This window comes from Passer montanus, unplaced genomic scaffold (assembly GCF_014805655.1).
Source record: "Passer montanus isolate IOZ18808 unplaced genomic scaffold, ASM1480565v1 scaffold44, whole genome shotgun sequence".
Taxonomy (NCBI): Eukaryota; Metazoa; Chordata; class Aves; order Passeriformes; family Passeridae; genus Passer; species Passer montanus.
Genome location: NW_024369262.1, coordinates 6,079,341 through 6,104,352, shown reverse-complemented (window position 1 = coordinate 6,104,352; position 25,012 = coordinate 6,079,341). Strand labels below are relative to the sequence as shown.

The 25,012-nt window shown below is 51.8% G+C and overlaps 1 protein-coding gene across 1 annotated transcript; it reads left to right on the top strand.

Annotated features, from left to right (window-relative positions):
• The first annotated feature begins 1,324 nt into the window (after window positions 1–1,324).
• On the top strand, window positions 1,325–25,012 carry HEATR6 (HEAT repeat containing 6). Its single transcript, XM_039720869.1, is given in 20 exon segments — window positions 1,325–1,468; window positions 10,244–10,351; window positions 11,183–11,323; window positions 12,481–12,596; window positions 12,885–12,999; window positions 13,221–13,322; window positions 13,714–13,851; window positions 14,708–15,033; window positions 15,318–15,495; window positions 15,766–15,972; window positions 16,625–16,724; window positions 16,901–17,247; window positions 18,074–18,196; window positions 18,700–18,786; window positions 19,532–19,688; window positions 20,679–20,800; window positions 21,807–21,931; window positions 22,923–23,019; window positions 23,385–23,589; window positions 24,026–25,012. Coding segments are annotated over 20 exon segments (3,429 nt in total). The 5' UTR covers window positions 1,325–1,381; the 3' UTR covers window positions 24,574–25,012.

Sequence of the window (25,012 nt, the reverse complement as noted above, 5' to 3'; positions counted from 1 at the left end):
AGGGAGGTAGAAATGACCAGAGGAGCTTAGGTGGCCCCTCTGTGCTGGTGCTGACCTCCAGCTCGGCTCAAAGGCTGAGCCAGAGGGGAGGCATTGAGGGAATTGTGTCCTGCTGCACCCTGATGGGATGCTCTGTGCCAGGTAACCTGGATCTCAATGGCTGGGAGCTGACCTCTTAATGGCTTCAGGCAGCCCGGGGGTGGTACAGCAGCTTCCTGCACGGGAAGGTGTCTCCCTGCTTCCCAGGAAAGCAGGTTTTCCCTTCAGTTCCTCCCTGTGCTGGAGGGAAAGCTGAGATCTGAATCTGATGTGTTTAAAGCCTCTCACGGCGCGGGGGCTGTGGGCTTGCCCTTAAACAACCCCCTCAGCTTGTTATCTTGCTCCCCATGCAGCCTAACTGCGGGGCTGTGGCCTGGGTGGTATTTTGGAAAAGCTGTGGGCTCTTGCCAAGCACGGCAGTGTAACAGCTCTGCTGTGGCACAGTAACAGCAGCGTGAGCAGCGTGACTCAGCCGCAGGCAGCAGCTCGGCTGTCACACACGGGCCATCTGCTGAGCCTGCACCTGCCACTGCCCCAGAGCAGGGGTGGTTTCTACTTTAGGGGAGCTGCCAGTGATGCTCTTTTCTCGGTAGTCCCAGCCTTTTAGGTGGAAGTGGAATTGCTGGTGCAATTTGAGTGCCAGCTGGGCTGTGCTGGGGCTCTGCATTCCAGGCCTGGCTCAGGCTGGGTTAATACTGGCTCCAAGGAAGTGTGCAGCCCTGTGGGGCTGGGCTGGTCAAGCCCCCTCTGTGCACAGGGCCCTCAGACAAAGCAAGAGGCAGAGAAACTGGATCTTGAACCCCAGCTGCAGTACAGGAGGCTGCTGATCCAAACCTCAGGTGAAATGCTTTTGTAGCCTGAGTTTCATCTGGGAAATCCCCATTTCAGCCATGTGTCCAGGGGCTGTGGTACTGCTGGAGATCCATCTCTGCTGGGATGGGGAGGCCCTGCCAGGGCTGGAGGATGGTGTGCCCTGGAGCTGACACACACCAGTGCAAAGCGGCCTTGGTGCTGCCTTGCATGGGTCTCTGCAGCAGGAGTCCTGCTTCAGGCTGAGGAGAGGAGCTGTTGCTCACATCTTCAGGAACTAGACAGTGAAACAGAGCAGTCTTTCCCCTAAACCATCTTCCTTGCAGCACTGGGGGCCTGGAAAACACAAACTGCCTGAATTTGAGCAGTGCTGAATTTGATCACAGAGCTGTGTCCCACTTACCCCCCTCCCACCCCCCAGCAGCTGACAAGGTCTTGGCTTTGACTTTTTCCATTGCTGGGCTCCACTTTGTCTCCAGTTTCCACCAGGGACAGGTGTCCTGGATGATGCCTCGGAGCATTAACTGTTTCCATGCTGGAGAAACCAACGGCATTCCCGGGATGGCTGCTCAGTTTCAAGCTGTTTGGAAACATCTGGATCTGGGACACGGACTGGAAGGTATGTATCTGCAGGGGGATCATCTGGAGAAAGAAACTGCTTCCAGATGTGTTTGGGAAAAATGCTATTGAAATGCAAACTCAGTTTATGTTGTGCTGCCTCACAAACACTCAAAGTGCCTGGGTGCAGGGGAGGGACTGAGGCTGCTGCTGTGGGTGAGCTCTGGCTGCAGATGTGCCTGCAGATGTGCATTAGCTGCAGGGAACCTTGTGGTTTGTGGCTGGTGAGAGTGTCACATTGTTTTCTCTCTTGCCATGCAAGTCATTCAATTCCTCATGTAGAGTATTTCTTCCAGATGTGGAAGTGCCTTACAAAAGCAGGGCTGTGTGGCACTGGAGAGCAGAGAGGCTGGGGAGCTGTGCTCTGTGGGTATCACACTGCCTGGGATCCACTCTTCTGCAGAATGAGCACTGTGTAGAGCCATGGGAGGTGTCAGTCCATCTCCCTGCCTGCCTGGCACCATGTTCTTCCCCTTCTCTGTGGCCACCTGGGACTCTGGAAAGGGACAAGTGGCAGCTAGGCCTGGGAGTTGCACACTGCTCCCGTGGGAACACCCAGGCTGCAGGTCAGGGCTGTCCTCTCCCAGCCAGCCTGCAGCATTGCTGCTGCAGTGTTGTGCTCCAGGCACGTGGAAGCAGAGCCTGTGGCTGCAAATCCCAGGACCCAACAGACCTGTTCTTCTCCCAGTGCTTTTGCAGGTGATTAGTGATGATGAGAGAGAACATGGAAATCATTTTTATTTCACTTTTCAGCCTCTGCTAGATAAATCCTGAGGAGGACAGTGGCACACAGTGAAGGAAGCAGGGCTGTGCCATCCCTGCCCACCCGAGGTTTCCCTCCTTTGTTCTATTTATTGAGCAAGGATCCTGACACCCTTTCCCAGACAGTGACTCACAGCAGCTCTGTCTGTGCAGAAGCCATGTGTCTTGGAGCACTTTGTAGATGCAGGAGCTGCAGGAGCCTCGCAGGAGCCAACTGTGTTTATTAAAAGATGATCAGATGTTTCCTTCCTTAAGGCAGTGTCTAGCTGAGGCTGAGTAATAACTCATTACCAACGAGACATAACTGCTTATCATCAGGTCAGTGCCTTTGCCAGCCCTTCTGGTAGTGGTGGCAGGTGCTCTGAGCACTGGTGGGCTCAGCACCCAGAACAGGGGGTAAGAACACCCCCTGCAGTCCCTGGGGCAGCCTGAGCAGCCCCAGGCTCTGCTCTGCTGCTCAGTGGGGTTTGGCCCTGGATGAAGCTCGAGGAGCAGCTTTATCCAGCCCTGGTGCAGCGTGTTCCCAGCTGCCTGTGGAATCAGGCTGCTGGAGTGGCCTTTGCATGCCACGTTGTTCCATCCTGGTGCTGGGGACTCAGAACCAGTGTGCCAGAGCTCCTTGTGGCCTGATGGAAAAAGCAGCAGTGGGCCAGGGCAGTGTGGAGAACATCCCAGGAGTGCTGTGGGGCCATGGCTGAGGTGGGATGTCATGGTCCCCCATGTCCCCTGTCCCCACATGCCCTGTGCTGACAGAGCTGGGCTGGGGAGAGGCAGAGCAGGGCCAGCTCTGCTCCCTGGGGCCAGGGCCCTCCTGGGCTGGCTCAGAGGCTTTCCTCAGACGCCATCCTCTGGTGCAGCCGCCGCGGTCCTTCCCTGCCAGCTGCCATGGCATCTCTCCATGTCCTTTGTTCCCTGCCTTGCTCACGCCTCTGCCATGATTTATGGCCCTTGCGGAGCAGCCTGCCTGCGGCTCGGCTGCTTGTCCAGGCCCCTGGGCTCCGTGCCCTCGCTCCCAGCCTGGGGCAGGAGCTCTTGGGGAGTGCTCTGACCCCCCTGCATTCGGCCCCCTTGCATTGAACCACGTGCGTGGCATTTTCTTTCACCTCCTTCCAGCCTGGGTGTGAATGAAGTGCTTTCAGGGGGAGGAGGTTGTTGGGAGCCCAGCTCTGCCTGTGCATTGGTAGCAGCCCATGAAAGCATCCCAGGAATTCGCCTCGGCGGCCCTGTGCGGGTGAGGCAGTGAAAGACACCCTTTGTTCCTGCAGCCCAGTCCCACACACCCTCCCGGCTGGAATCTGCAGAGCTGGACGTGTGCTCCCACTGCCTGCCACGCTGCACTCGGGCCCTGGGGAAGAGGTTTTCCCACGTCTTAGCCCGGCCAGGGTGAGCAGGGCACTGCAGAAAGGCTCGGTAAAGCCTGGGGAAGCCTGGCCTGTGACCCCTGCTGCTGAGCTGAGTCAGAGGGACGGAAATCCCTTGTGGCAGGGCTCCCCCTCCCCGCGGGGTTTGATTACAGCTTCGGGGTGTGATCCCTGCTGCCTGCCCGGCCGCGGGGCCATCCGGCGGGGAGGGCCGGGGGCTGACACGGAGCCAGGCCGGGCCTCGCCGCAGCCTGCACACAGCCCGCTGGCAGCCGGCCCAGAACATGGCTCTGGAAAAAAAGAAATGCCTTTGTTGTTGTTGAGGAAAGCCCAGAACGCTCCGACAAGGACACAACCTCTTCCTAAAGCTGGGTTTGAAAGCCCTGCTTTCTCAGAGGGTTCAAAGTCATCTGCTTCTCTGTGGGTCAGCCCGGCTGGAGCAAACCCTGACCCACCTTGCAAGGGCTCCCTCTGAAACCACAGCTTGCAGGGGCACTGAGGGATGGCACCCATGCAGCCCCTTCCAGAAGGGTGCCCACCCAGGGGTGCTGCTGGGGAGCCCCTGGAGCTTTCCTGGGCTGTCATTAGCAGAAGAAAAGCTTTGTGTGACTCAGCAAGGGGGTGCCAGATCAGGGCTCTGTCCTGGGCAAGACTGACACATGCAGTTCAGGCAGAGCCTGGGCTGGCTAAAGATACCGTGGTACTTAAATATTTTATAGAAAATCATTAAGCAATTAAATCTGGTGGATCTCACATCATAGAAAAGCAGCTTGAATCCTGTGCAGTAAACAGGGCAATGCTTCCTGCTCATTTGGGATGTCTTCTTGTAGTCTTAACTACAATCCTTGCTTCAAAATAACTATAATTATCTCTTAATTGCCATTATTGTTTAACATTTTTAGTATTTGCAAGTGCAAACTGTTACAGTTTTCAGTGCAGATACAATCAGTAGCCGGGGCTCACAATGAAAGCAATTAAAATCCTGTGATTATCACAAGGCTGCGTGTCTCTACACCAGCTTCAATCTGCATCACTTGCCAAGATGTAGGCTAGAAACTCAGACAAATTTAGCATTTATTTAGTAACCCAGCAAAGCTACTACCCCTTGCTGCCTCCAATGATTTGCATCTACGGCACTTTTTGGAAGGACGGGAGCAGGGAGGGGAGGGGAAAGAAAGCAGTTTCTAGAATACATCCTGGGAGAATATACAGCAAGAAAAATTATGCACATGAATTATGCATCTGAATTATGATTTCACTCCTATTTTTGTCCGGATTAGCTCATGTTTGGTGTGCATCCCTGGCAGGGTGCTAGCAGAGTGTGCTCCAGCTCCCAGCAGGTCACTGCGGCTCCGGGTCCTGTGCTCCAGCTCCACTGGCAGCTGCTTCCCGAGGGCTCCCGGAGCTTCCTGGGGATCCAGCCCCCAGCAACGATGGCAGCCCCTGCTCCTGCACCCCTCACAGGCTGGGCAAGTGGTTTTTCTGTGTTAATTGAAAGCCTCTCTTCTGTAAACACACAAGGGATGACAACGGATTTGGGTGTAAACTAAAAAAGCAGGTCTGCGCTATTTTGTACAGAGGGGGAGGTGTTTGGAGGCTGTGCTGCCACCAGCCAGCCTTCAATGGTGTCCCCTGGGTCCCCAGCATCTCCTGGGGAAGGCAGACATGGAAACATCTTGGTCTCTGCCAGCTGTGGGGAGATAAACCCAGGAGACAAGGGGAAGGCAGTAGCAGGGCTTCCAAAGTCTCACCAGATGCAACTGCAATCCCAGCACACAGTCAAGTAAAGCCAGCAATCCTTCCAGGAAAAACTGCTTGGGAATCCTCAGCTCCCTTCCCGGGAGGGCTGGTGACCCCAGGCCATGGATGTTTCCATCTGTAAGGAATTTCAGGGGCCCTCATTGCCATTAGGGAGGGAATTATCCTCACTGGCCAAGTCAGCAGGGCACCTGCAGCCAGGTGTGGTCCAGGCTGGGGTGGGTGTGAGCACAGGGCACCTTCCTCTGATGGGGCACGTGGGGGGGCTTGAGGGGCTGTCAGTGTCCCCTGGCTGGGTTCTTCCCTCACCAAACTGCATGTCCCATCTGCTGCTGCCTTGGATTAACATCCCTGACATCCCAGCAGTTGTTTGCATGAGAAAATGAGATTAGGAAAGTATTTCAAGTATTTGTGTCTGTTGTTCAGTGGCAAACAAGGCTGGAGCCAGGGCTGTTTGTCCCGTCAGCTGGCCCAGAGCTTGGGAAAACAGCTGGGAAGGCAGTGGGAGACACCCAGCCAAGCACCAGGGGCTCAGTTTGCACATGCCTTTGGAGAGTGGGGAAAGTGGAGCTGGGGCAGGCAGAGGCTGAATCCCCTTGCCAGGGATGGGGTACCTGCATGTGCACCTTTGTGGGTACCCCTGGGATACCCCAGAGGATTGGGAATTTTCTACATGCAGGTGTTTCCCATCTGCTTTGAAATGCTGCTGGTAGGAGGTGAAAAGTCAGTAAATTTGGGCAGTCACAAGAAAGAGGAGCAAAGGCAGAATTAATGGAAAAAGGCATCTTGGAAAGCCTGGGCTTGAAACCCCTGAAACTGCCTGCTGAGCTTTGGGCTAGTTGTGCTCCCAGAGTGATCAGGTTAAGATGAACTCTCCAGTTTGCATTTTGGAGGAAGGACACAGCTGGTAAGGCAGAGGCAAGGAGGAGGCCAGGAGAGCTGCAGCAGCTCCAGGCCACCGTGTTTTCAGGCTCAGCAGGTCCCTGCCACCTCCTGGAGCTCTCCTGTGGCTCCTGTTCACTTTGGTTTCCCCGTGGCAGCTGTCACTATCCCTGCATTGTCAAACCACCTGCCTGAGTTTCAAGGAAGTCATCCATCTATTCAACAGGAATATCAGAGTCCAGGAGCCTGGGGGGACCCTGAGATCACAATACAGGGATTCTGCTGGGCTCTGCTCCCCCCACCAGGGCTGCAGCTCCTCTTGGATGGGGTGCAGGGAGCTGGGGCTTGATTAAACTTCCCCTGGTCCTTTTGGGGCTCAGGTGTCCTGGGACAGGCCCCCATTCCAGCTGCTGGATCCAGCCCAAGCATGCAGCACAGGGAGGACATTTCCTCCACATTTTTAAGCCAGAAGTGGCTCTTGAAATCAATACAAAAGGAGATTCCTCTGCAGCCTAGGGAACCACCCTGTCCACATTCTTCCCTGAGGCCTTCAAAGGAGCTGAGGAATCTAATTCCCACTAATTTGCTTTGAAAACACCAACTTAAAATTGTAATTATGGCCCGGTGTCTTACTGCCGAGGGGAGACCCCAGCAGACTGCAGCTTCCTTGCTTCCCTAAGACATCAGTTTTGATGATTTATTAAGACTTACATTTTTAACAATATGATGTTGGTTAATGTTGGAAGATGTTCCTACAATTAATGAAAATTTCATAGACTGACTGGAGAAGAAAGGGACCATTTTATGTCCCCTACCAGATGGCCTAGACCAGCTGCTCACTTTTTTCTTTGAACTGTGATTCTAATGACTTCTCTGTCCTTTGAAGTCTGCTTAGAGCTGCTGAACCAGATGGATTTGCATGATAGTAGCAGTGCACGTTTAACAGTGGAGGACTTGTGCTATTTTCCCTCCTGGTCACTGCTGAATGCTGCAGTTGGGGGATTTGGAGGGGTGAGTAAAGCCAGAATACTGCCAGGCACTGGCAAAATGTGACTTGGTGACATCACAGTGGAGTTATCCCCAAACCCACAGTGTCCTTACCCAGCTCTCAGCTGGTTTTGTTGTTTTACAGCCCATGGGATGCTGTCAGTCATGGATTTATTGGGGCCTCACAAAGCAGGAGCCGCTGTCAGAACGCACATTTCAGCACCATTTAAAAAAGGAGAGGAAAAGAAGAAAGAGTTTTAAATATGTATTAAGTTTTGAAAATAATAAATAATAAAATAAAATGGTGACAAAATAAACAAAACTGAAGAAGGTCCTTGAGTGTGGGCTTGGTAGGAATTTATGCAGAGCAGAGAAGTTGGGGGGGCAACACTGACATTCCTGGGTTTGAAATCTCAAATCAATAATGAAGGAGGCCACGTCACTTTCTCACACTGCCTCCCAGAGCACTCACAGGATCTCGAGCAGCTGCTCTCCCTGGAGCAATGTCCGGGCTGGGCTGGCACAGAGCTCTCTCAAACCTCTCAGGACTCTGATGATCCTTGTGGGTCCCTTCCAACACAGGATATTCTGTCATTCTATGAAAATCATCCCTGCACAGTAACAGCGTGCCTGGGGCTGTCTCTGCGCTGTGTTTGCCTGTGCAGGAACAAACAGCACAGGACAAATGGAACGATAAAGGGAAGGAGCAGAGCAATTACCCAGAACCTGCCAGCCCCGGGCACAGAAGGACACCAGGGCCACGGCACTGGTGGCACAGAACGTACTTTCCTTACTCAAGGTGGTCAGTGTGATAAGGAAATGGAAGGAGGTGAACCAGAGGTAAGGCTTTGCCTGGATGTGGCATGGAAAGCAGCGTGTCCTGCCCTGGAGCCCTCCTGCTCCTTCCCAGTGATGTGGGTCCGGCGTTGGCAGCAGTCCGTGTGAGCAAGGCACAGCACTGGGCTGAGCCCTGCTGGAGTCCCTGTCCCCATCTCCCGGGGCTTTCCAGGCTTGGCTCTCCCCCGATCCTGCTCACAGGGCATGGGGGGAGCCCAGCCGGTAATCTGATGTTGCCCATCAGTGAGATGTCACTGCAGACGCCATCCCCTGAAGGGCAGCGGTTCCTGTTCCCGGCCGCTGGTCGCAGTGTCCCCAGTGCCCTGTGGTGGCAGAACCCTCTCCGTGTGCCTGGCCTGGGTACGGCAGAGCTGGGACAGGGCTGTGCCACGGGAGCAGCCCCTCACAGCTCAGCAGCCCTCAGTTTGGCTTACAGCCCTCACACCCTCCACACCGCCAGCGGCTCAGCCTGGACACCGGGAAAACTCCACGGAACACGCTCTCCACCCCGGCACAGGCAGAGTCCCCATCCCGGGGGGATTTAAAAGCCGCGTGGCCGTGGCACTCGGGGACACGGGTCAGTGACGGCCTGGGCAGCGCCGCGTTGCTCTCCAGGGGCTGTCCCCGCCGGGTGACCCTGCGGTGGGAGCCTTGCTGTTGGTCCCAGAGCGGGCGGGCCCCGCCACCTGCCGCGGGCGCTGCCCGGCCCGGCCCGGCCCCAGCGCGGCCGGGGGGCCCGAGCCCGCGGCCGCGCCCGGCGCGCAGGTACCGCGGCGTGGGGCACGGGCAGCGCGGCTGAGTGCGGGCGGGGAGGAGGAGAGGAGGAGGAGGAGGAGGCGCGGCCGCGCGGCGGCCGCTGTGGGCACGGCGTGGTGCGGCTGTGCCCAGCCCCTGTGTGCCCCTTTCTGCCCCCTGTGCCCAGCCCTGTGCTCCGCTGTGTCCCCTGTGCCCAGCCCCTCTGTGCCCAGCCCCTGTGTCCCCTGTGCCCAGCCCCGTGCCCCTCTGTGTCCCCTGTGCCCAACCCCGTGCCCCTCTGTGTCACCTGTGCCCAGCTCCGTGTCCCGCTGTGCCCCCTGTGCCCAACCCCGTGCCCTGCTATGCCCAGCCCTGTGTCCCACCGTGCCCAGCCCCTCTGTGCCCCCCTGTGCCCAGCCCTGTGTTCCCTGTGCCCCCATGTCCTGCTGTGCCCAGCCCCGTGCCCTGCTGTGCCCAGTCCCTCTGTGCCCAGCCCCTGTGTGCCCCTTTCTGCCCCCTGTGCCCAGCCCCGTGTCCCGCTGTGCCCAGCCCCTCTGTGCCCGCTGTGCCCAGCCCTGTGTTCCCTGTGCCCCCTGTGCCCCCATGTCCTGCTGTTCCCAGCCCCGTGCCCTGCTATGCCCAGCCCCGTGACCCCCTGGGTCCAGCCCTGTGCCCCGCTGTGTCCCCTGTGCCCAGCCCCGTGCCCTGCTGTGTCCCCTGTGCCCAGCCCTGTGCCCTGCTGTGCCCAGCCCCGTGTCCCACTGTGCCCAGCCCCTCTGTGCCCGCTGTGCCCAGCCCGTGCCCAGCCCATGCCCTGCTGTGCCCAGCCTGCGTCCCGCGGTGCCCAGCCTGTGTCCTGCTGTGCCCAGCCTGTGTCCCGCGGTGCCCAGCCCTGTGTCCCCTGTGCCCAGCCCCTCTGTGCCCGCTGTGCCCAGCCCCGTGTCCCTCTGTGCCCAGCCCCTCTGTGCCCGCGGTGCCCAGCCCCGTGTCCCGTCCCTCGGCACTCCCGGCGGTTCCAGCCCTCGTTCCCCACCGCGGGCAGGATGTTCCCTCTGCCCACCTTCCCTTCCCATCTCCTCGGTGCTCTGGGCTCTGCTGCCCGGTGCCGAAGCGCTGCCGGGTGGAGATGTGGGTGGCACCACTGGGTAGGACTCGGCAATTTTCGTGGTCTGATGCTGGAAAAATAGTATTTTTTGAAGCCTTAAAGCAAGCCCTTCAAAGCTGAGTGCTCTAGATGAGCAGCGTGGATGCTGCTCCATTGGTGGCACACAGTGCTTCATTATTACACTGCTTTGTCTTCATTTCATTTCCAAAGCAGGCTTAATTTGCACTTTGGAATTAACTAATTATTGGACAGTACTCTTCTGTTCTTGATTTAACTTGGTATATTTTTCTTGAGCCATTATTGGTGTCTTTGTAGTCCCTAAATAATAAACTGAGGCTTTCTCTTCCAGGATGTTTGTGCTGTGCTTGTCCAAGCCTGTCAGTTGGTTCCCCTTGATCAGGAACATCTTGTCAGCAAACTCTGCCAGCTTATCCATCACTTACTCAACAGATATCAGGTAGGAAGAGTTTGGTCATGTCCTTCAATAAGCCAGTGGAACTCTGTCTCCTTCCAGGGCTGTGGAGCCAACCTTCAGGCAGAGTTTATTGGATTTTCACTCTATTACTGATTTTTGGGTAGCTGAGGCTGTGATCTGGTTTTGGCATTGTTCCTCATAAAACCACCATGCTGCTCCATTGGTGGCACACAGTGCTTCATTATTACACTGCTTTGTCTTCATTTCATTTCCAAAGCAGGCTTAATTTGCACTTTGGAATTAACTAATTATTGGACAGTACTCTTCTGTTCTTGATTTAACTTGGTATATTTTTCTTGAGCCATTATTGGTGTCTTTGTAGTCCCTAAATAATAAACTGAGGCTTTCTCTTCCAGGATGTTTGTGCTGTGCTTGTCCAAGCCTGTCAGTTGGTTCCCCTTGATCAGGAACATCTTGTCAGCAAACTCTGCCAGCTTATCCATCACTTACTCAACAGGTATCAGGTAGGAAGAGGTTGGTCATGTCCTTCAATAAGCCAGTGGAACTCTGTCTCCTTCCAGGGCTGTGGAGCCAACCTTCAGGCAGAGTTTATTGGATTTTCACTCTGTTACTGATTTTTGGGTAGCTGAGGCTGTGATCTCGTTTTAGTGTCTCAGTCAGAAGTGATTCACCATGGGAAATAATCTTGGTTTTAGGACACTTGTACAGATTTATCCATTTCTGGTCAGGTGTGATCTTTGCTGGTGTGTGATTTTAACAGCCAGATCACCCGAATCTCTGACCAGTTTCTCAGGGTTTATTGACTGCAGCAGTACAAGATGATGTTTATCTTGACCTTTTCTGTTATGACAGGTGATGGTTGATGAGCAGAGCTTGAATTTCCTTCTCTCCTACTGCATCTCTGCTCTGAGGCAGTGCAGCTCCTGGACACATGTTGAAATTCTGCAAGCCTTAGCAGCTCTTGTTTACAATAATGGGCCAAAGTGTCAGAAGGTGAGCTTACAAACAGAGAGAAAGTAACAACAAAAGTATTTGCACCACTGCTGTTTGTACTTCATTTTTTTCCTGAGAGAAAGAATAAAAAAGTTCTCAAATCGTGTTACCTTTCATGCTAAGATCAGATCCCATTTAAATAGTGGCTGATACTTATGGGAAAGTTGAATTTCAGTTGTATTTATTAATAATTATTATTCCCATGTGGAATACTCTGCACCTGCAGGCTGCAGCTGTTGGGATCACCATTAAATAAGGGCACAGGCTTAGCCTGCAGACCAACCACCCTGTGCTCAGGCAGGAGGACCACGGGGAGCTTGAAATTCCACATAACTCCCAGGCAGGCTCCACTGAAGGTGCTGAAATCCATCCTGTAACCAGACCAGGCTTTTGCTCCGTGCCATTTCAAAGCAGAGGCTCTCGGGTATCAATCCTGTGTGGAGCTCCTTGTTGCTGCAGCTGACAGAGTTTGAAAAGCTGAATCCTCCTGCTGTCAGCAGCTCGTGGCAGCTTGCAAAGCAGCCTCTGCTGTTGGGCTGAGCATGGGGTGGTGATGCTCACAGCTTGGGAGCTGCCAGCTTGTGTGGGCTTGTGGCCCATGGAGTGGCAGCAGCTTGGTGCAGCAGTTGTTCCTAGCTTGGCTTCATGTCTGGGAAGAGAGCATAAACTGGGACTCAGCTGAACCGTGCTCAACTCTGTCCTTTCTTAATGCAAAATAAGAGGACTTAAGGTGTTCATGCTGTTTTTTATGAACATATGTCTCTAGAATCTGAAATTGCAGCTGAGAATTTTTAGGTTTGTTTTACTTCTCGTTATCGTGCTTCGATTTTTGATTTGTAATGAATTAAATCAATTTCACTAAGTCAGGTATGCTCTGCCCGTGATGTTTATCATTGGGTGACCTCTCCTTGTCCTTGTCCCAACTCATGACTGTTTATCATTGGGTGACCTCTCCTTGTCCCAACTCATGATCCTTTCCTTATATTTTCCTTATATTTCCTTACATTTTCTCTCCCCTGCCCATCTGAGGAGCAGTTCTGGTGTGCACCTGGTGTCCGGCCAGGCTCCAGCCACCTCCCATGATTACCCCCCAGCACAGCCCCAGGAGGCTGAGGGAGGAGCACTGACCCCTGATGGCTTTTGTGCTCTGTTTCCAGTACCTCCCAGACCTGCTGGGCAAGGCTGGGCTCCTGCTGCAGCTCAGTGACCCTGCCCAGCCCGACGTGGAGCTCAGGAGGGCGGCCGTGCGCAGCATGGCAAACCTGTGTCTCAGGTGTGTGCAGAGCTTTACCTGGGTGTAAACCTTGAAACTCTCAGTCTTCCAGAAATAATGTTGCAGGGGTTGGTTTGGGGAAGAAAAGAAAAGCTTTGTGCTGTCTGGTTTTCGTGCAGAAGGTTTCCTTTTGTCCTCTGTGTGGTGGAGCTGTCTCCTTTCCATCAGCCATCCATCCATCTGGGGCTCTGCAGGCTAACAGAGGGCTTGGGTGGGACTTTGTGTAACTTTATGAACCTGTGGACAGACTGTAAACCAACCCTGTGTCTCCTCCTGCTCTAATTTTAGTGTGCCTGGGCAGCCATACCTGGATGAGTCCTACAGAAATGTCTGTTTTCAAACTTTCCTAAGTGTTCTGCAGTCTTCAAAAACCACTGATGTGGATGACATCACTTTTTGCATGGTAAGTGTGAGTCTAATTGTCTAAAATACTCTAATTAGGAGGTTGTGCTGCTGGAATATATGGAATTTGGAATGTTATCAATTAATATTTTGCTTTAATAGTCCATAATTTATCATATTACTGTCCCAGTTGAGCAAAACTGTAATTGCCTAGAAAGTTTCTTGAAAGATGTGAACCTGCAGCATTTTGGGAAGGAAAAGTAAGTAATTCTTTATTTTCAGTTGCTGCAAAGTGCACTGAAAGGTGTCCAGTCGCTTCTCAATGGTGGGAAGATGAAACTGATGCAAACTGACCAAATTGGAGCTCTTCTGGCAGTGCTGAAGGTAAATCCTTAAATGCACCTGGAGGAAGAGGCAGCCACTGGGAGGTTCCAGGGCTCTTAAGTGGGAAACAGTAGGAGATGAGCAAGAGGGAGCAGAGAAGCCTGAGCATGGGGGGAAATGGAGTGTGAGATATTAAATAAAAATATACTGAGTTTCTCTCACAGCATCTTCACTACACCTCTCACTGCAGAATGTGAGAGGAAGAGGTGGAAAATGGGGGTTTTTGACCTACTTGGAATTCTTATACGTGTAGATGGATTTCAGACGTTGCATAGCCTCACATATGTGAGAGGCAAGGCCTGGGGGAAGGAGCACAGCTGAAAATGGGTGAATTCAGTAAATCTGTGCATGAGAAAGGGCCAGAACTCTAACCTTTGTGTTCCTGTTGCAGAAATGCATGTTCCATGGGCTGCCAGGCCTGAGCATAGAGGTGCCCACAGTCCTGTACCCTGCTCCTTTACCTCAGTATGATAAAAGGTCACCTGTCAAGCAGGAGCAGTCAGAACCAGCCCCCTCTAAGCAGGCAGGGGTAAGCTGGGCTGATTCTGCAGCCTCTTTGTTGTGTTGTGTCTTTCCTGTCGTGGTCTTGGTGGCTCTTCATGTCCTGAGCATCCGCAACATTTAATTCTTTGCTTCAAAGGTGATGATTATAAATTCTGCACTGAGTAAAATTGCTTTGGGAGCTCAGGTGACAGGAACAAATGGCTCTGCAGGGCTTGGCTTTCCTCTGCTAAGCTCTGTGTAACAATTATTCATCCAGAGCCAAGAATTCCTGGCCTGCAGGCACGGGATTGATGCGTGCAAACTCGCCAAAGCTTTTGATTTTATAAGTCACGTTTTCTCTCCTAACACTTGCACAATTGTTTGACTCTTTCTTAGGGAAGTCAAGTTCATTTAAGACTGATTTCTTGCCTCATCTGTTCTGCTCAATGCTTCTACAGGTTATTTTTTAACGTGTAAATACTTTGGATTACTGATTATCTGAAAGACATTGGAGAAAAGAGGGTTATCTAGTCATGTTGACTTGTTTTTATTTAGGTGCTGAAAAGGAAGGTTAGTTAGTGTTATCTGCTGTAAATCTGTAAAAATACAGAAGTATTTGGTGCTGTTCTTTAATCACTTTTGTGTGAAATATGATTTTTAGCTGAAAGTTTCCTTGGGTATATTTTGCTTTACTGATGAAGAAACCAAAGATTAGTTTTTGAGGCTATTCAGTTATAAACTTTTAACTTAGGTATTACTGAAATTTTGTGCCTGTTGCTAGTAATAAGCAGAATAAAAAAACTCAGATACTAGTGACTGTGTGTAGAGTATTGCAGAGACATGCAACTTCGTTTATGTATTTGTTAAGCACTGACTAAGAAAAATCAATTTTTTTGTCTTAGAGCCGAAGAAAGAAGTGCAAAGGGAAACAGAAGAAGGGAGAGTTTGGGGAAGAAGGAAGAGAAGATTCAGGGGATGCAGGCAACGAGTCGGTGCTGGGAGCAGACATGCTGAAATTGCACCTGGGGGATGTGCAGAGCAGCCCTGGCCTGGAGCCTCGTGTGCCAGATGTGTGTGCTGGGCCAGATGTGTGTGCTGGGCCAGATGTGTGTGCTGGGCCAGATGTGTGTGCTGGGAGGGACCCCCCCAGCTCCCAGCCCTGGAAGGGCCTCAGCAGCAGCGAGTCAGAATATTCTGACACAGAAGGGGGCATCCAGAGCAAAGTGAGGTGAGTGCTGTGCACAAACACGTGGCATCCACAGAACCCTCCCACACCATCCTTTGTTCTTAGTCAAAGCTGCTGAGGGAATCACTTTCCCTTCTGATTTATGAGATGGTGCGGGAAAATTGGAGGGCAGTAATTTGTGTTGCTTTGGAAGTAAATTCGTTCTTCCTCTTCCTGTTCTTGGGCTAAAAGATTTCCTCTCGCAGCCAGCCACTAATACACATGAAAGAGGTGGAGTCCATCCCTTGTCCCTGGTGTTTTCATTAATCTTTTTGTTTGTGTTTAAGGTCTTACCAAGCCAATGTTCGCCAAGGGGCTCTGGCCTGTTTCCTCTCCACTATAAAGTCCATAGAAAAGAGAGTTCTTTATGGCTACTGGTCAGCATTTGTTCCTGATGCCCCTGGTATTGGCAGCCCCCAGTCTGTGTCCCTGATGACCATTGCTCTGAAGGACCCTTCTCCAAAGGTGAGGCACTTCTGAGTACAAAAATTACTTTTTCCCCCCATTAATCTTAGGAGTTGTCTTCTCTGGCCTTCAGTAAGCATTTGGCTACTGCCCAAGAACTAAATAGGAAGTATTGCCTAAGAAGACAAAGGATTGGTTCTGTATTGCCTAAAGAAAAAAAGCTGGTTGTAGTTGAATTTTCTCTTTCTACAGAGGATTTAATATATTTTAAAATTCTCCACCTGCTCAAAGGAACTATTAAAAGGTATCACAAATGTTTTATCATTTCAGACACGTGCCTGTGCCCTTCAAGTCCTCTCAGCCTTCCTGGAAGGTTCTAAGCAGTTCCTGTCTGTGGCTGAAGATGCCAATGACCACAAGAGAGCTTTCACTCCCTTCTCTGTCACCATGGCTTCCAGCATCCGGGAGCTGCACCGCTGCCTGCTGCTGGCCCTGGTGGCTGAGTCCTCCTCTCAGACACTGACACAAATAGTCAAGGTACCTGCCCTGCAGATGTGCCACGGGCTCCCTCTGCTCTCTAGATTATGTCCTGAAGAAAGGCTGCACTGAGTTGCTGTTGAGGAGCAAGGTGGTGGTGGTGACAAACAGATCTTTGTCATCTCACAAGAGTTCACTGTGGTCCTACAGAGTCGAGGCTGCACTGAGTTGCTGTTGAGGAGCAAGGTGGTGGTGGTGACAAACAGATCTTTGTCATTCAAAGATCACTCTGTTTCAATCCCCTGCTGTGGACGGGAGCACCTTCCATTAGTTCCTCAAAATTCCATTCAGAGTCCTGGGGTTTCTTTTCAGCACAGTCCTCTTTTTTTCTGCACTTTTTCAGTCTTTTCGGAGCTGAATGAACCTATAAAATGGTTCTGAAGACTCACATTGACTTTAAAAGTGGAATCCAAATTGACAAATCCTTCCATGGGCCATCAAAATTCCTTGGTCTTTGTGCCACCTCGCAGTAGTTAAATCCTTGTTCTTAGGAGCCAAGTTTGTATCCAGTGTTCCCACAGCAGATAATTGGGGTGCTTTTTTTCAGGTGCCCTCAGATAATGAGCTGCCTGAGTGACCTAAATTACAAATGTAAAAACAGACCTGTTGGAGGCCGGGCTGACATTGTAACCAGCACCTTTCTCTGTTTCAGTGCCTTGCAAACTTGGTTGCCAATGCACCCTACAGCAGATTGAAACCCGGGCTGCTTACCAGGGTGTGGAACCAGATCAAGCCCTACATCTCTCACAAAGGTTTGCATTCTCTACTCTATTCCTTGCCTCCTCTGTGCTCCATAATTCAAAATTTATTAGCAGTGGATGGTTATGTGTGATAATCTGTCTGTTTGAAAACTGCTGAGGGAGGATGCTGGGAGGTTCTAATGGAGTTTTTATTTTGCTTTTTCTTCTCTCCCCATTGTCTCCTGCAGATGTCAACGTTCGAGTTTCCAGCCTCACCCTGTTGGGGGCAATTGTTTCTGTGCAGGCACCTTTGCCAGAGGTGCAGCTGCTGCTGCAGCAGCCCAGCCCCTCGGGGCCCAGCGGCAGCGGCAGCGCAACCCCCGGCCGTGAGCAGAGGAGGAGAGCAGTGCCCTGGGCAGGGCAGAGCCCTCAGGACAGCCCTGCAGGGAGTGCCCCTGCCGAGCCCTGCTGGCTGCTGGGTCTCTGTGTGTCCCTCATCGTCCTGCCCAGGGAGGACTCCTGCTCTGACAGCGACAGCTTCCCGTCCCTGGGCAGCGTCTTCGAGCCGTGTCCCCTGCGCCTGGAGGCCCTGCAGGTGGGAGGGCTGCTCCTGCCTCACACCCAGCTGCCTCCCTCGCTGGCGGCTTCCCTTTGCTCCCTGCTTTCCCAGGGAGGCTGAGGTCTGTGCTGGTGCAGTGGGGCTGAGCTGCTGTGGCTCGAGGAGGAATGTTTTGATGCGTGGCCACGGCGTGGCTGTCCCACTGCGAGTTCATCTGCCTGTCATTTTTTATCCTCTGTGTTTTTTTCTATATTATCTGGGGGTGTGTGCTGGCAGACTGTGAGTCTTCCCCATGCAAACTCCTCCATACAGAATCCAAATTAAAGTTTTGGTGGAAAACAGTGGGGAAGAGCCCTGCAGTCAGAGAACAGTCTGCAAGGAGCTGTGGAGTGACTCAGGGAGTACCTGTGGATGCTGAGGCTTGGCTTTGTTTTAATTCATGTAGCCACAGCAAAGGGTAAGATTTTGTACCCTGCATCCCAAGAAGTCTCACTCTTTTTCTGGAACAGTAAATATTTGTTAAATCCAGCTTTAGAGAAGGCAGCAGCAGTGCTACAGGAGGTACAGAATGTCTTGCTCTCAGTTTTTTTGGCTACAGGAGCCCTCACTTACACTAAATAATTCATGGCCTTGCTACCTGATAGTGCTTCTGTGGCTCTTCTTTGAACAATATAATGGAACAGGGAGGCTTTTAATCAGCTCTAGTATCCCAGAAGTTGTCTGCAAGGTGTATCTGTTACATCAGAGCTCACTACATGGTGCCAGGGTTGATTAGCCCATTAACAGCATTTCAGTGTGTAGCTGGGGTATTTTGGGTAAACAGAAGAAATGCTGAGTGGGATTTTTTTTTGTCTGTGTTTAGGTGTTGGCTCTTCTTGTGAAAGGTTATTTCCCTATGGCTCAGAACTATTTCCTGGGACTTGGAGAAGTGGCTTGCAGATGCATGGAAGAAATGGATCCATCCATTCAGCTTCATGGAGCCAAAGTAAGAGCAGCAGGCATGTCAGTATTGTTTTACCAAGTCAGTTCTGTCTGTCTGTGTGCTTTGCAAGTGCACATGAGTGGTGCTGAATATTCAGAGCATCTGTGAGTGTGATACAGAAATGCAGTACCCTGACTCTGAGAAATGCACCTTCAGCTTCCAGTCTTGAAGTCTCAGCAGAATTTTGTTGCTCTGCTGAGTCACCAGGAAGCTTGGGAAGTGCAAGGACCACAGCACTGGTGCTTCCCTGGCTGAGCATCAGCTGTGGCAGGGACTGGACTCTGTGACCCAGAGATTTCCTCTTTGTGCTGTAGTTTGTTATGCTGGGCTGGAGACTTTATGTAGGAAAGGCTTTTCCTCTAATCCCGCTGCTAGCAGGGACAGAACAGCCCAAACCACTGCTGAATCTTTTATTTCTGTTCCCTGGGTGGGTAGATACAGGTTCTGTAGCTCCATGTCCTTGAGTCATCCCTGATGAAACCCCCCTTGCTTTTTGTTCCCTGCAGCTTCTGGAGGAGCTGGGCACGGGTGTCCTGCAGCAGCACAAGCCTGACTCCCCCACTGCCCCTGAGCAGAGGGTGCCTGTCAGCCTGGTGAGTGTGAGATTGCACTGACTGAGCTCCCTCCCTGCCCTCTGCACAGGCACTGGCACAGAAATCATTGCAGGGAGGCAGGAAGGGCCTGCAGCTTTATGGGTGCCAGTGTGGAGAGTTTCTGGAGGCTTCTGCAGTCACTTAGCACATTGTGGACAGATGTGTTGGTGTTTATTTCTTTTACATGGTTAACCCTGTGTCTTTGCCTCTCCTCTTCCCAGCTCTTGCAGCCTGCTGTAGCTCAGGGAGCTGGAAGAACAGCACTGATTTTATGTGTGTCATCACTGCATAGAACTTTCAGAATTTTGGTGAATTTGCATTGTTAGAGAGCCAGCCTGTATTTTCTGGCTGGTCACAAGTGCAGAGAGAGTGGCCAGAGCCACAATATAAGTGAATTCAGAAAAATTCAGTAGCTGTTTGTTGGCTAAGTCTGCAGAAGCTGAGTAGTATAGGGCTGTTTAAGTCTTCCTTCTGTGAACAGAAGACAAGCTTAAAAATTTCTTTGGCTCATGCTAAGTTTTGAGCCTACAAGACAGGAAATGTGTTCAGTAGCATCAGGTTCCTGTTATTTGCTATGAATGTAAATTGTCAGGCAAAGGAAAACACTCAGCTGTGTGGATTCAGGAGTGGGATTGCAACTCTATTTAATGCAGTTTAAATTTCAGCATATGATGATCATCTTTAAGACAAGAAATTGGGCTTAATTACTGAGTTTAAAAGATAAACCTGGCTGCTTCTCCTGCAGGTTGTGACCTTCTGGACCATGATGTTAAATGGCCCCTTACCTGGCACCCTGCAGAACTCCCCCCATGCCACTCTGCAGACAAGTGCCTGTGATGCCCTGTCCTCTATCTTACCAGAGGCTTTCAGCCTCCTGCAGGTAGGAGAACACTCCTTTAAATGTGCTGCTTTTACCTTTGGGGCTTTGTCCTTGTCCACCAGGTTACAGGAGTGTAAAGCCTTTTAAAATTTGCCAGGGGAAAGTAAAGAAACCTTCCCAGTTTTTTTTTTCTGCCTTCTGAGCATTGTGACTGTTGAAGGCTGGAAAGGGCAATGTTGGAGTAATTAGCCTGTCAGAACAATTAAACCGTGGGTCACAGCAGCTGTTTGGCCCTGCCATGAATACCCAGCCTTGGCAATGATGCACAGGAGATGGAGGACAAGAATTTCATGGCATGAGGGAGGGCTGAGGGATTGTTATTCTGCTGATTAATCCTTTGAAGAGCTAGCTGAGCCAGTAGCCAGGGCCTGATGTTGTGCACCCATTTGCATGTGTGTTTTTTCCCTTTGCAACATGAAATATGCTTTTAAACATGAAAGCCTTGGCAGTGGATCCCCCCTGCATTGTGCAGCTCCTTCTGTGTCACTGTGCCCTTGCTGGGGAGTGCTCTGCCAGATCTCATTTGCCCAGGAATTGCTGGTCCAGCAGTATCTCTGGAATTCTCCAAGTACAGCGTGTACTTCATCCCCCTGTACTTTGATCCCATCCCCTCTGCTGTGCCTGTGGCCAAGTGGGGCCAAGTGAGTGCCCACTCTGACCTTCTGTCATGGGCTGGTGAGCTGACAACCTGCCCAGGCTGAGCTCACCCTGTCCTGGGTAACGAGGGGCACAGAGGGAGGGCAGGCCAGAGCTCTGGGTCAGCTCTGGTGGGCCATTCCTCCAGCTTTGGAGAGAGCTCAGACTCTGATTCCCTTCTTGGTCTTGCCTGACAGCAGAGATCCTGTGTGCTGGAAGCTTTCCTGTTGCCTGGGTGGGCTCCTCAATTCACTCTATCTACAGCACGCTCTGAGGGGGAGCTCCTTCAGGTGTTCAGAGAATTTGTGTGTCCCCGTGGGAATCCGGGAATCAGAGCTCTGCTCAGCCCCCTCCTGCCACTGCTGCTCCTCTGCAGGGTGACAGCAGCTCCTGTGTGTCACCTTGCTGCTTGGCCTGAACCACAGTGAGAACCCCCTGGTGAAAGCTGCTGCTGCCCGTGCCCTGGGAGTGTACATCCTCTTCCCGTGCCTCAGGCAGGTCAGACCAGCCCATCCCTTCTTCTGAGCCATTCTGTATGAACCATAGGATGTGGGACATGGACTTGTTTGCAGTTAATTCAGTTTATTTTACTTTTAGCATATTTATAGTTTTCCTTACTGGCTCCAGACCTGCTCTTGCCTTTGAGAGCAGAATCAGTGCAGCTTTAAGGGAGGTGAAGCAGAAGAGAGAGGGCAAGGAGAGAGGTCAGGGTCTTCCCAGGCTGCCAGGGATGGAAGCTGGAGTGGGTAGGTTGGCACAGAGGAGCTGGGGTGAAGGGAACAGCTCTGCAGTGCTCTGGGGAGTTTGGTGTTGGATCAATCCTTGAGGTCTTTCCAACCTCCAGAATTCTATGATTCTAACAAGTTTTTAATGTGAAGCCTTCAGTTTTGCTTAAAACTAAGAAATAAAGCTTATTTGGAGGAAAAAAAAAAGATTTTTTTTTTCCTACAAAATATCATCTTAGCTTGGCTGAGCTGGAAGATTAGTTTTTATAATGTAACCTTTAAGTGAATGATTTTAATAAAAAAATATGCAGTAGCTGACTTGGGAGTTTAATTCCAAAATATTTTGAAAGAAAATCCTTTACCATAGGCACATGTAATGTGCCAAAGAAGAGAAGATTAGACAGGCAGCTCAACAGGGAGTTTGGAGAAGCAATTAGTTTAAGAGTGGGATTTGGTGGGTATAAGGTTGGCAGTCCATGTAATTATGTTAAAATCCAAAGTAACTAAATCACCAGTGGAATTAAATAATCCATAGAAGCTTTTCAGCAGCAGCCACCCCAGCGTGGTGGGTTGGTCAGCATTCAGGCTTGGCCTGTTAATTAAAGGTCAGGCAAAGCTGCAGACAGCACCCTGAGCTCATTAGAAGGTGTCACCTGGAAGAGTAAATGAACAGAGCTGGTCTCTCCCTCATTTTCCCTGGAAAAAGCAGAGTGTGTTACTAAGAAAATCACCTGTGTTTTGAGACCTGTGTGACTCTGCAGCAGTTTCTGCTTTGACAGGATGTGATGTTTGTGGCAGACACAGCAAATGCCATCCTGAATTCCCTCCATGACAAGTCTCCCAACGTCCGTGCCAAGGCAGCCTGGTCCCTGGGCAACCTGACAGACACCCTGATCATCAACATGTATGTGACACAGCCCCCTGTCCCCAAGGGTCCCACGGGCCAGGCTAGGGGTCTGCCAGAGGGCACAGCTCCAGACTGAGCCAGGAGAGCTCCAGGGTGGGCTCCAGGAGGGATTTCCTATGGAAGGGGTGCTCAGGCACTGGGAGGGGCTGCCCAGGGGGGTTTGGAGCCCCCATCCCCTCCAAGGAGTGACTGGAGGTGGCACTCAGTGCTCTGGGCTGGGGACAAGGTGGGGGAGCAGGCACAGCCTGGACTCGATGCTCTGCAAGGGCTTTTCCAACCAAAATGATTCTGTGATCCTTAACATTAAAAAAGCTGAATTTTGGCTTGGATCCTTCTTTTTAACCACCCTCTGCCTGTGGGTCTGCCAGTGTGGGACACTGTGTGAGCATCCTGTATCCATCTGGGAACACCTTCCACTATCCCAGCTTGCTCCTAGCCCTGCCCAGCCCTGGACATTTCCATTTCCACCCTCACAGGGATCAGGTTTTTTCTTACATTAGCTCAAAACCTACTCAGTTTGAAGCCATTCCCCCTTGTCGCTCTAAGGAGACACTCTTTAAAACTTTTCACTTTTCAGTTTTCCATTTATTGTGTGTTGCTTGGTGTAATTACATGGTTTACTTTCAACATAGCACAAGTAAAATTAATAAATATTTAACCCTTCCTCAAGCCAGAGACTGAGGGAAGCCTAACCTACTGTTACATTTTTAACAGGAAAATAGTTATCATATATTCCTGCTGCAGAATTGCCCCTGAGCAATTCCTTGCCCTCTGTTTTTTATTACAGATTTAACCATTGCTAACCAGCTTTCTTGCATTGATAGTTTGGTTTTAAATTAATAAACGTAGTGGTCACATGCAGAAAGGTCTGCCTTACATATTAGCCCTCTAAAGAGTGAAGGTTGTTCATGGGCTTTATAAAGGGTGCTGTCACATCTGTGGGGATGGAGCAGCCCAGCTGGGTGCTCACAGCCTGGTTCTCTGCCAGGGAAACCATGGGACCCAGCTTCCAGGAGGAGCTTTCTGATCTGCTGCTGCTGAAATTGCTGCGCTCTGCCACGGAAGCATCCAAGGACAGGGACAAGGTAAGGCTGGGGGGAAGGAGGGTGGCTTGGTGGAGTTAAATCCTGCATTAGAGGCAAAAGGAAAAAGGCACCAGTTACTTTAGGTCTCTCTGCCCCAGCGCTGGAGGGAGCTGCAGCTCAGATCCTCCCTGGGGGCTGCTCTTCAGAGGGCTCCTGCTTTGTTTGCACTGCAGGGAATTTGGCTGTGCTTCTCCACAGTGCAGGGGGTTTGGTTTGCTTTGTGGCCATTTGCAGAGAGTGATCTTTCTGGTGGCACTGAGGGAGACCCGGTGTGATTCCAGCTGTGCCCCTTGCTGCCTCTGAGCTGATCCCACAGCGGGCTTGAAATCAAACCCGGAACGCGGAGAGGTTTCTGTGTGTTCCAGGTGAAGAGCAACGCTGTCCGTGCCCTTGGGAACGTGCTGCATTTCCTGCAGCCCTGCCACGTGGCCAACCCCAGGTTCAGGGAGGCCACCGAGGAGGCCCTGCAGGCCCTGGTGGCCACGGTGGGCAGCGAGGCCACCATGAAGGTGCGCTGGAACGCGTGCTACGCGCTGGGCAACGTCTTCAAGAACCCTGCCCTGCCTCTGGGTGAGCCTGCTGCCCTGCCCGGCCTGCCCTGCTCCCGTGGGGCTGGGCACACCAGCATCTCTGCTGCCAGGGGTGGAGGAGAAGGGGGGAAGCCAGCGGGGCTGAGTGTGGCTGTCACAGCTTTGCCAGGGCTCTTCCCAGTGGAGCTCAGCTCCTGCCAGTGCCAGGGCAGGGGTAGCTGCTGTGTTCAGCTGGATCTGTCAGGAAACAGTGTGGGGGTGGGATTGTAGGTGTGAATAAATGCCAAGTGTGCTCTTGTAAAATTTCAGGAGATTAACTGTTTTAACTAATATTTTGTTTCATAACCCTTGATTCTCTCATTTAAACCACAACAATTTCAATAAATGTCAGCCCATTAAATATTCAGGAGACATTTATAGTTTTGCATATTTTGGCTGATTGAAAAAGGAGGTTTTTTGGGTTTTTTTTTTTTCAGGAGAGGCTCCTTGGGCCAGGCAAGCTTTCAGTGCCCTTTCCTCCGTAGTCAAGTCCTGCAAGAACTTCAAGGTGCGGATCAAGTCAGCCATGGCCCTGGCCATCCCCAGCCACAGGGAATGCTACGGCTCCACGGAGCAGTTCTGCCAGATCTGGAGTGCCCTGGTGGTGGCCCTGCAGAGGAGCGAGGACACCGAGGACTTCCTGGAGTTCAAGTACAGCTCGAGCCTCAGGACGCAGATCTGCCGGGCCCTGCTGCACCTGCTGCAGCTGGCCAGCAGCACAGACCTGCCCCTCATCGGGGGCAGCCTCCTGCAGCACGGCCAGGCCATCCGGCCCCACGTGCTGCACTACCTGAGCTGCTCGGGGGAGCAGGGCGAGGCGGGGGCGCCCGCGGAGCCGGGCGAGAGGGAGAGGGGGCTGCACGGAGCCATCCAGCACCTCAGCAGCATCGAGGCACAGCTGCAGGGCAAGGCCAGGCTCAGAGTGTCCCTGTACCTGGAGGATGTCCTCACACACCACACCAATGCCACAGCGACAGAAGCCTGAAGGAAATGTCCATTTCTGTGACCAAATCTTCCACGGGGAGCACAGAGCTGTGTTCTCTTGCACAGGACATCCAGAGGAAAAGTTTCCTGCTGCTGATATTAAGGATTTCATTTGAGACTTTGTTAATAATGCCTCTAGGACTTCTTTTTTTATATTATTACTGTTTTTATTGTTGTTTTTGGGGAACTCTGCCCTCCCTGGGGCTGGTTTGTGCACTTTGCTGTCACAGCGTCGCCACTTGGAAAACAAACACCTTTTCCTCCTCTGTGTGTTTTATAAAGCTGCCTGTTCCCTCAGCTTATCTCAAAGCATTTTGTTCCTATTGCTGCAGGATCCAGAATCGTGTTTGTAAAGCAGGGGGCTGGAAGAATTTTGTTTTTCAGAGCACTGCAAATGTTGTCACCCTTGTGTACCTGCAATAAACCCAAATATGCCAATA